The 12161-nt window shown below is 39.6% G+C and overlaps 1 protein-coding gene across 1 annotated transcript; it reads left to right on the top strand.

Annotated features, from left to right (window-relative positions):
* Nucleotides 1–257: 257 nt before the first annotated feature.
* On the top strand, nt 258–962 carry LOC121990128 (dof zinc finger protein 5-like). Its single transcript, XM_042544346.1, has one exon. The coding sequence runs from the start codon at nt 347–349 to the stop codon at nt 824–826; it is 480 nt and encodes a 159-aa protein (XP_042400280.1). The 5' UTR covers nt 258–346; the 3' UTR covers nt 827–962.
* Nucleotides 963–12161: the final 11199 nt, after the last annotated feature.

Below are 12161 nucleotides of genomic sequence, written 5' to 3'. Positions count from 1 at the left end.
ATCATGATTTGTACTTTGGCACAGTAGATTACATTGGAAGACCGTTTCCTCCAATTGCCTGCGTCTCGTAACCCCATTCTCTTTTCTTTTCCCCCACTCTGCCACCACTCAGCATACTTTTCCCCTTCAACAAGTGCACATCAAAAGCTCACCTCTGCGATTTTACATAAAGAAAAAAAAATAAATTTAAAAAAGAAGGGAATAAGTTTTACATATTAGAAAAAGGAAAAAGTGCATGGTCTTTCAAGTTTCTTGAGAGAAAAAGGGAGAGCAGCTCATTTGCTTGCCCTATTAATAACCCCTCTCTTCCTTCTCCGTTTCAATACCCCTGCTCTCACCTCTGTTCATGTGGATATCCATGGTGATGATGGATGCGGACCAAGTAACGAGTATTAAGCTGTTCGGAGCAGTGATCTTGAAGCAACCCAACGAGGAGAAAGAGGAGGAGGCAGCGGCGCCGCCGCCCAGGGATGTGCAGGACGAAATGGCGGCGGCAAGGGAGGCCGCGGCGGCCGTGGCTCTTCCCTGCCCGCGGTGCAAGAGCAAGGAGACCAAGTTCTGCTACTTCAACAACTATAACGTCAACCAGCCGCGGCACTTTTGCAAGGCGTGCCACCGCTACTGGACCGCCGGCGGCACGCTGCGCAACGTACCGGTCGGCGCCGGCCGCCGGAGGGGGAGGCGCGCGCCGGACCACCCCGCCTCCTCGGCGTGTGTATTGCAGTACCCGGCACCGCCGTACGTGGTGTCTAGGTGGCTGCTGCGGCCGGAGTCGCCGGCGAGGGAGGGGTGCGGCGGACCTTTCAACGGTGGTGGCCTTTGTTGACTCACGTGCGTACGGTGGCGGCAGGCTTGCTGTGTTTATCAATTAGATGCCGCTTTTAATATATATATATATATATATATATTTTTTTTTTTTCCTTTTGTAATTTTGGTAATTTTACCGTGGTGTTCAGATTTCAGTGATATAAACCGTGGTTGGTTGCTTTTTTTTTTATTTCAAAAACAAATAATGCTAAAATTGAAAATTTCTTTTAGTGTCATATTTTATATATTTATTTATTTTAGTTTCACACGGTTTTAAAAGAAAAAAGATTTAAAACGAATGATTAATCAGATCTTAGGTGATCCATCAGTTCTATAAAAAGTTTTTTTTTTTTATCGATCCTCTGTATAAATCAAGGAAGTATATACAGAGGTTTATCTTGATAACTAGTATTCTCAGATTAATTATCTATTAAGAAATTTTTTTTTAATAATACATCATAACTGAAAGAATTAAAATGAATACAGTCTATTTCAATGGATTAATTAAAAAATCTTAATAACGACGAATGAGTAGGTTAATATTAATGTGCATGACTAATTTAGTTACTTACCCGGAGATAATATAGAAGTGTCATATGAATAAAGGACCCTGGAGCATCCTTGGCGCCCCATCTTTTTAGCACCCTCAACTCCTTGGCATCCCATCTCCATGGCGTCTCGACTCCGAGGTGCTCTTGTCTTCAAGGTGTCCTCATTTCCTTGACACCCTCGACTCCATGTCGCCCCGTCTCCTTGGCGCCCTCGACTTACACTCCGAATAGGAGGTGCCCTCGTCTCCTTGTCACCCTGATTCCAAGGTGCCCTGAAACGTCCACTACAAAAAATATCATTATTACCGACTGAATTTTCCGTCGGTATTCCGTCGGTATATGACATTACCGACGGAATACCGACGGAATTTATGATATCTGAAGTATTTTGGTCGGCATTCACTTTACCGACGGAAAAGTAAATCCGTCGGTCGTTACCGACGGAATTATCTATTCAGTCGGTATATTACCGACTGACTTTCTTGCCCGTCGGTAAAAAGTCAAACGGCGCTAAACGGAACTTACCGACGGAATCTTTTATTCCGTCGGGGATTACCGACGGAATTATAGTTTCCGTCGGCAAATTCCCGACGGAATTACGGATTCCGTCGGCAAACACCGACGGAATAAAAGCTTCCGTCGGTAAACCCCGACGGAATACTTGTTTCCGTCGGTGTTTTCCGACGGAATTACGGATTCCGTCGGGGTGTACCGACGGAATTATAGTTTCCGTCGGTAATATATCGAAAAAACCACTGTACTTTTCGATAATATACCGACGGAATTTTAGTTTCCGTCGGTAAAAACCTGGAAAAATTTTGAAATCCTGCCCCTGTTTTGCTAGTTTCCCATATACAAATTTAATACAAATACAAACCATCACAGGCGATGGTATCACAAACACAATCCACACAATATATTCACAACATACAACAACAAGATCACAATATAAATCAATCCACAATCTCCAAAATACAACACACAACAAATATATAAACATAACTGAACGACAAATAGAAAATCTCCAAACTATAATAAAATCTAAGTATCAAGTTCTCACAATCAAAAATATCTAAAAATATACAAGTGAACAACAAATACAAAATATCCAAAATACATACCATGATACATCACTTATATATATATCCGAATATAATCCTGTAAAAGTCAAATACAATAGATTATGATTAGAATAAATCGATGCAAATATAATATAACTCAAACATTGTTATATATAACTAATTTTACTTGTAAAAAAAAATACCTGGATTATATTTTGGATAACCAATATTAGTGGTGATGGTGAATGTATCAGTATGAACTCCTGAAAAATGTAAAACACTTTAAGATAAACCTCTAATAATATCTCGATACAATAAATATATTTGACTTAATGAATTTCTAAAAAAATCTAAAAAAAATCAAGTTATAGTTAAACATACCTCAACAAAATCTAATCATCAACAGGGCCTGGGTCTGATGGGTCTGGGGTCTCCTCTGACTGGGGTTGCTGTGATGGGTCCCATCGTGCAATGATTGCTTGCATCTGGGCCAATGCCTGCTCCTGTGCAGCCCACTTCTTCTCCCACTTCTGATCCATGGTAGTCATCTGAGTCTTCAAGTCTTGGTTTTCTTTTCTTAATGACTCCACCTCAGAAGAAGAAGAAGAGGAACTCGCACGGCCCCTAGGAGTCCTCAAGCGATCAAATACCACCTTGGCCTGGGAACCAAGGCCGTAGAGGGAGGAGTTCTTTGTCCTTCCACCCACAACATCATAATAAATTTCATTTATTTCCTGGGTGGATAGATCCTGTGACTCCCCTCCCTCTACTGGTGGCTGAGATGCCTGAGCAACCCTGCTTGTCATTTCATCCTGTGTAGAAAAAATATACAATTTATATATTATACACAATTATTAAAGCTAATTAATCATTATTAAAGATTAAATATAAATTGCAAGTTAATAATTCAAACCCCAATGTTCTTTGATCGATCATCAATATATGTGCCATCCTTTCTCTGGTGAGTTTTGAGAAAGATCTCCAAGCAAGTGGGTTGTCTTTCTAAAGAACGCTCCTGCATGTACAAATAAATTTGACTAAAATTATACAAGTTCATTAATAAATAAAAATTTAATTTATATAACTTTAAATTAAAATTACCAGATCCATAGCGTGCTCAACAATGGATCGAGATCCTGATGTATGCCGAGCATATCCGGTACTCGGGCCACCTGGCTCTGTATTCCTATTCGCTCGAGCTTTTAGAGCCTTTGTTTGCCATCTTTCTGCAGACCAAGTGGCCGTCCATGCACTCCAAATCTCGTCGGATACATAAGCAGGTCGTGTGCCATCCTTTCTCACATAGTATAATAGGTCTTTGTACAACTTGGCACAATAAATATTCCAAGTTTTTGCAAATTCTACCTCGTGCCCCTCCTCCCATGTATATTTTTTCTGCAATTTAAAAATAAAATTTTAGAATATTAAAGGATAAATATAATGTACACATTCAATTTACTTACCACAAATTCTTGATAATAGAAATCCTTAGTTCTAGCTTCTACGTGTCTCGATGTATTCCCGGATATGCAGACTCTTTCCTTAAATTTCCGTGTGATATATGTGGATACTGATGGTCATCGGAGTAAACCTACATATAAGCGATATTAAGACATAAGATATATGTTATAAATAAAGAACTTGAATTACTAATAAAAAAAATACTTACGACTCTCCAACAACCCTAAGTACGGTGGATCCACGGAGTGGTGCTGGAAGATCTGCCATGATACCTTATATCTACAAAAACATATTACAACACATCATAATAAGTCTTTAATAACATGATATATAAGCAACAAAACATGATTAAAGCATAACTTACTAGATGAATAATAATGCTAAAATTTAATCAATCCTAGACTCTGGAAGCATTTCTACTCAACATTAACAGTTTGTAAGTCATCGTCGCTAGATTCTGTTAGTTCAACAAAATCCTCACTGCTGGATTTCTCTCCATCATCTATCTCCTCGTCAGTGGCATTACCATCTACAAGTAATTGTGATGTAGATTGGATTTGTGAATCAACCGAAGTCTCTCTACTTCGTCATTCTGAAATGCATCATGGTTTTGAGCAGCAATAGTGTTCGACATTTCTATGGTAAAACGAGACTTCAATCGACAAACAGACAACCATTCACTAGCTCTTCTTCTCTTCGTAGGATATTCAAGATAAACCACCTGACCCGCTTGTATTGCAAAAATGAAAGGTTCAAACTTATTGAACCTTCTGTTTGCATTAACCTCTACTAAATTATAATTTGGATGTATTCTGGTACCTGTTCTTGGGGTTGGATCATACCATGAACATTTGAACAACACACACCTTTTTATCGGTAATGTAGGATACTCAACCTCTATAATTTCCTCAAGTCTACCATAGTAATCAAACTCAGTGTTATTGGTGTCGATAGATCCTTTAACGCAGACACCAGAATTAAAAGTTAATCTCTGCGAATCTCGTTGTCTCACATGGAATTTGAGACCATTAACATAGTAACCTGAATAGTCCATTATTTGGCGGATGGGTCCTGATGCAAGATTCAATATTCTATCGTCTTGTACATTAGATATTCTTCTGTCTTTCACCTATCAAAATAGTAATAAGAAAAATTAGGACCGAATTTATTTTAATAAAGAATTATGAAAATTTCTCTAACTCACATATATTTGAAACCATAATGCAAATTCGGTCTCTAACTTTTCAGCAACCTCACTTGCAGTCATTGATGGATTTTGAAGATGTAATTGTTGCTCATACAAGCTTTGAAAAAAGGTAATTATAAGAAAATTAGGATATCAAGCAATTAACTACAACGAAATAAAAGCTTGATTAGAGAAGTTAACTTACTTTATGTATGGTTTGACCTCATCACAGTTTAAGAGTATGTATGTTCTTGCAGCATGGTATTCTTGTTGAGTTAACCATCTAGAAACAGATGCACCCATTGGTTTACCAGAAAATTTGAAAATAGAAAGCATCGATGGATCTATATTCTGAGTATCATCAGAATTTCTAGGACATTTGCGGTGTCTGGTTTTAACATTATCAGCAAAATAATAAGAGCAGAAAGAAGATGCTTCCTCCACCAGATAAGCATTACATATTGACCCTTCAACTCTTGCTTTATTACGAACATTATTTTTTAATTTTCTAAAACCTTTCAAATGGGTACATCCATCCATATTGCAGAGGACCAGCTATTCGTGCCTCATATGGTAAATGTACCGGTAGAGATGTTGAATCAAAAAACTAGGTGGAAATATGCGCTCCAACTTACAAAGTATAAGAGGAATGTCAGTCTCTAGTGGAATCATATCGACCGTTATAATACACCTCGTTGTCAAATCTCTGAAAAAAAGACTCAACTCTGTAAGTGCTTGCCAAACATTATTGGGAAGTAAATCATGAAAAGCTATTGGAATAAGTCTTTGCATGAACACATGACAGTCATGACTCTTCATTCCAAACATCTTTAATTTGTTCATGTCAACGCATCGAGCCATATTCGAAGCATATCCATCTGGAAATTTGATTTCTTTTAACCAACTACATAAAGCTTGTTTACCATCTTTGTCCAATGTATAACAAGCTTTTGGAAACTTATTGGTTGTTTCATTCTGATGCAACTCTGGTCTGTTGACTAGTTCTTTTAATTCTTCACGTGATTTTGCAGTGTCCTTAGTTCTTCCAGGTACATTCATCACAGTGTTGAAGATATTATCAAAGAAATTTTTCTCAACATGCATCACATCTATATTGTGTCGAATGAGTAGATACTTCCAATAAGGCAACTCCCAGAATATGCTCCTTTTCTTCCAACCACACTTGCACATCCTCACAAGATACTTATTTATCTCATCAGAATTAGGCTGAGATAGTGGGAGGAATCTATAACTATCTATTTGTTCAATGATTTCTTCACCTGAAGTATGGACTGCTGGGGGAGGTTTTCTTACTACAACATTCTTTAGAAAATTTTTCTTATTTCGCCTAAAAGGGTGATCCAGTGGTAGAAATTTACGATGATTATCAAACCAAGATACCTTCCCACTGCAAGGCAATGAAAATGCATCGGACTCTGTCATGCAATGTGGGCATGCTAATTTACCAGCCGTGCTCCATCCCGACAACATTGAGTATGCTGGAAAATCACTGATCGTCCATAATAAGGCCGCATGCAATGTAAAATTAGTTTTACTTGCAATATCATAAGTAACCGACCCTTCATTCCATAATTCATTAAGCTCGGCAATTAGAGGTTGCAAGAAAACATCTATCTTATCTTTTGGATTGGTTGGACCAGGAATAAGCACGGTAAGAAACATAAATTCATCTTTCATGCACATCCATGGTGGTAAATTGTACGGTGTTAATATAACTGGCCAAGATGAATATTGTTGTCCCGACTGACCAAATGGTTGAAATCCATCTGCAGAAAGTCCCAATCTCACATTTCGTGGTTCCATTGCAAAGGAGGGAAAGACAGTATCAAGATGTTTCCATGCAGGAGAATCACAAGGATGACACATTATACCTCCTTCATGCTCATGCTCATGCTCATGATGCCACAACATGTGGTTAGCTGTAGCTGCAGATGCATACAAGCGTTGAAGTCTAGCAGTTAACGGAAAATAATACATCACTTTCCAAGCAATATTTTTCTTCTTCTTCCCTGGTATGCGATTACGATGCTTAAAACGAGGGTGAGTACAGATTTTACATTCATTCAAATCACTGTCTTCATTCCAAAATATCATGCAGTTGTTTATACAACAATCAATTTTCTCTACAGGCAAACCTAAACCTCTGATCAATTTCTTTGTTTCATAGAAGCTATCAGTCATTATGTTATCAGTAGGGAGCAACTCTGACATCAATTGACAAATGTCATCGTAACATCTTTCTGAGAAATGATGTTCTGCTTTCATATTCAATAACCTTGCTGTAGCTGATAGTTGTGAATGACCAGAAGGAATGCCTTCCCACACTTCTCTTTCACTAGCCTTTAACATTTCATATAGTTGCTGATATTCAGGGGTTGGTATTTCATCTATATTCGAATAATCAACTGCATTCATCGCATCTTGAACCATTGATTGCATTGAAATATCAATATTATTTGATGCTTCAGGAGCTGTAACAGTAGTCCCAGAATACGAACCACCAGATGACCCAATTGGTTCATATATATAAGGTTCTCCGTGGCAATACCAATTGTAGTAATTTGGCACAAATCCATTTCTACATATGTGCATTTTTACGGTATCTTCATCACGAAATGCTCTATTTTGACATTTTTTATGATTGCATGGACACCGTAACTCAGAACCATTCATACATTCTGGATGACTTTTAGCAAAAATCACAAACTGTTCAACTTCAGCAATAAAATCATCTCTGATAAAACCATTGTCTAATCGATTGTACATCCAAGCTTTGTTCATATACATTGGTATAACCTAAAGAGAATATAAATTTAAACATTATTAAACTTGTTGTATCACTTGAAATAAGTTTAAATAAAGAATTATGTGCACAATTTCATCTCACGATCATCATATCATATTACCATAAATCACCTCTACACTAGAACAATTAAATGAAACTATTATAAACATGTTGTTCCTTATAACATTATCAAATGAAATAATCATACATATATGAGAAGCATCGATCAAACTATATTTTATGCCAGTACAATAGCGAAATTGATCAAAATATGTCACGACACTTAAATTTTCTAGGGTTTACATTGTGCTCAGCTACGAACAGTAACAAAGCATCGCTACAATTGCAAGCAGGCTGCTGGCCGCGAGCAGCGAGTCGTGAGCAGGCCGCCAGCCGCGAGCATTGAGGCGCGAGCAGCCCGCTGGCCGCCGGCCGCGAGCAGGCCGCTGGCCGCCGGCCGCGAGCAGGCCGCTGGCCGCCGGCCTCGAGCAGCACACTGGCCGCCGGCCTCGAGCAGCCCAGGAACCCCCGAGCAGGCCGGCGGCCGCGAGCAGCCCGCCGGCCGCAAGGACCCTGCCGGCCTCGAGCAGGCCGCCGGCCGCAAGCACTTTGCCAGCCGTGAACAGGCCGCCGGCAGCGATCCGCGAGCAGGGCGCGGCTGCCGGCCGTGTGAAAACGCAAACGAGAGAGGAGAATAGAAGAGCATACCTGAGAGATCGCCGGAACGGTGTGAACGGGAGGAAAGGGCGCCGAGATCGCTGGAGAGAGCCGCCGGAAATCGCCGCCGCTGAGGAAAGAAAGAGGTCGCGCGAAGAGGAAAGGGGCAATCTGTGCCCTAAAACGTGATTTACCGACGGAAATATAGTTCCGTCGGTAATCACCGACGGAATAATACTTCAGTCGGTAATCACCGACGGAATGGTTAATTCCGTCGGTGATTTCGGCTAGTTATCGGGTAAGGTTTAGCGAATGCAAAGAAAACGGGTACGGGGCAGAAACTTACCGACGGAATATGATTTCCGTCGGTATAATAAAACCCTAAACCCGATAATTACCGACTGAATATAATTCCGTCGGTAATGTTTACGCCCGCACCCGCCTATTTACCGACGGAATAAGAAGTCCGTCGGGAATACACAAAATCCTAACGGCGATATTATGGACTCCCCGACGGAATAGTATTCCGTCGGTAATTACTGACGGAAATATTAATTCCGTCGGTAATTACCGACGGGAATATTAATTCCGTCGGTAATTACCGACGGAAGTTTAATTCCGTCGGTAATTACCGACCAATATAAATCCCGTCGGTACGTACCGACAGAGGTATTTTCAGTCGGTATACGCCGACGGAGTTAAGATTCCGTCGGTACTCCCGTCGTTAAACTCATGCATTTTTGTAGTGGCCCCTCGGACGTCCCGAATTACAATTGCACATAACATACTCTTGATTTAACTAAGATACATAAATAGTTTTTAAAATGAGCAACATTAGGTACTGGACATATAGTTCTAGAATTTATTCCTCAAGGGAAACATTTAACTAATGCAAAAACTAAACTAAAAGGTCTTCGAGTTGTACTACCATTGTCTTGAGCTTGCTCACTTGTCAATGTCTCTTGCCTCATTCGTCTCATTATCTGAAACAGTTAAAATATGTGAGTCGAGAGACTTAGTACATTCAAATCATATTATGCATTAATTAATTCCTATATCCATGTATCCTAATGGGAAACATACCTAACTAAATCTTTATTCATATTAAAGTACTTTCCTTGCATAGGCATACTAAAGCATGAATGTAAATGCACTGCATGCAAAGACATACACATGAGCATGAACATAAGAGTATAGACATGAGCATAAACATATATAGGCATAAACATAAACATACATGAATATAAATATGAATGTGAGCATAAGAGCATAGACATGAGCATGAACATACATAACATAAACATACATGAACATAAACGTGAACGTGGGCATAAGAGCATATGCTGTTGGTATCCCAATGTTATTTTGATGTGATCAAATAAATTAAGTTATGTGTTGTATTTAACCTTATGTCTAAGTGTACAGGGACTTAGGAGCATAGGGCGCTGAGCAAAAGGCGCAACTAGCAAGAAGGACGACACGGGAGAGAGCCGACGGGCTCGGTGCATCGGAGGGACGAGGAGCTGCAGAAGAGTACGCGGGCGGACGAGGAGACGCACGGCGTTTCCAAGGGACGAGAAGCCAAGAGCGGAAGCTTGCTCGAGAAGACCAGAAATTGGATTCGGGTGAGCCATATTCTGGATGGTCGAGATCACCCAAGCAAGAGGAACCGGAGCGGAAGACCCGAATCGAGGCGAGCGAAATTGGAGCGGAAGGCTCGGACTGAAAAAGTCAACATGGTTGACTTTCCAAGTTCGGGCACCTAGAACCGAAGTTTATCCAGATCACGTTTGACCGTGATCCATTGCGAAGAGGATAAAATTTTATCTCCCTCTAGGCGACTGGAACCCTTCCAAGCTCCCTGAGCAAGGCTATATAAGCAGCCTTGCTCCTAAAGCTTTTCAACAACAAGAAATTGTGAAACAACACTTATACACATCCACTGTTCTGTTTTACCTTCCTATTTCTGTGCTTTCATTGTTGTAAAGAGGCTTCTCCACCTGAAGAAAATTCTTAGTGCGCTTTAACTTCATTGGATTAACAATTTCCCCAGTTATAACTAAGTAAAACTTCGGTGCCTCTGTCTTTTAGTTTCCTTATTCTTTTTTATGCAAGTATTTATTTTATTTTAAGTTATAATCCGAGAAAGGTTTTTTGTTTTGATTTATGCAGGGGCTATTCACCCCCTTCTAGCCGGCTACCAAGGGTCCTAACAAGTGGTATTAAAGCCAAGACACTTCAGGAGGACTAACCATTGATCAAAGCACGGAATCAATGGCCGGACCGAGCATATACCCACCGAAGTTCGAGGGGGAGTTTGCGAGTTAGAAAAAGACAATGCAGGTATTCTTTAAAACCAATTTTGAATTGTTTTTAATAATAAAGTTCGATTTTATAGCACCCGAAGGTAAGGAAGAATACTAGTGGACGAAGAAGGAGCAGACCGACTATGTGGCAAACGATAAAGTAGAGTTCCATCTGCTGAGCGCCCTACCGCCACAAGAAGTTAACCGGATCGACCCCTACAACTCAGCAAAGGAGCTTTAAGAGAAGTTTCTTGAGCTACACGAAGGGACATCCAAAGCCAAGCTCGTGAGATGGGACTTACTTCGCAACCATCTCACCAACCTTCGATTTGAAGAAGATGAAACCATTACACACCTTCACTCGAGGATTAAGGAGCTCATCGCCTGACTTTCGAATCTTGGAGAAAAGGTAAGCAACTGAGATTCGCTAAGGTACGCTCTTAATGCATTCCTTAGAAATACGAAATGAGCATCATTAGTAGATGCCTACTATATCTCTAAGGATTTAAAATCTGTTACCTTAGAAGAGTTATTTTCAACTTTTGAAGTTCATAAATCACGATGTGCAGGTTCAAAGAAGCCGAAGCACAACATTGCCCTCAAGGCAAAGATGGATGAAATAGATTCAGAATCATCTTTCGACGATGAGAAAACGACGATGATGGTAAATCAATTTAAAAAGTTATTTAAATCTAGAAAAACTAATCATTTGTAGGGTAGAAAAAGAAGAAAAATCATATGCTACCACTACAATGAAGAAGGGCACGTTAAAGACAACTATCCTAAATTGAAGAACAAGGACAAAGGCAAGAACAAGAAGCTCATTCAAATGAACAAACACAAAAACCTGAAGGTGACTTGGGACGAAATGTCGTCCGAATCAGAGATTGAGACTTTCTCTGGACTCGCGTCAAGATGACGAAAATGAAGCAAGCTCGTCCGAAATGAATATTGAGAGCATTGACGAAGGGGAGCGACATTGGAAGAAAGCATCACTTCAGGGGGAGCCACGAATAACGGGATCGACAAGGTAAGTCAGGTGTGATCTCTTCCTCCTGATAAGTCTTTTAAGTTTATAACAAAGAATTGTTGTGAGCTAGAAAAAGAAATTAAAAAAATTAAAATTAATTCTAGCAAAATCTTATCCATTAGAAGAATTTGATAAAATAAAATTGGGAAATAATAATTTACAAAATGAAATAAAGAACTTGAAAAATCTTGTATGCTTGAATATTAGAACCTAAAATTATAATAGACTAAGCTGACATCTTAGATTTCATAAGGGACAAATTAAGAAAATTTCTCAAGAAAATATTCCTAAGAGAT

The sequence above is a fragment of the Zingiber officinale genome, chromosome 6B, assembly GCF_018446385.1.
Source record: "Zingiber officinale cultivar Zhangliang chromosome 6B, Zo_v1.1, whole genome shotgun sequence".
Classification (NCBI taxonomy): Eukaryota; Viridiplantae; Streptophyta; class Magnoliopsida; order Zingiberales; family Zingiberaceae; genus Zingiber; species Zingiber officinale.
Note: the sequence above shows the minus strand (reverse complement) of the source record. Positions and strands in the feature narration are given on the sequence as shown.

What these genes read in the sequence shown, in the direction of transcription:
- LOC121990128 (XM_042544346.1), top strand. Translation starts at nt 347, where the DNA reads ATGTGGATATCCATGGTGATGATGGATGCGGACCAAGTAACGAGTATT.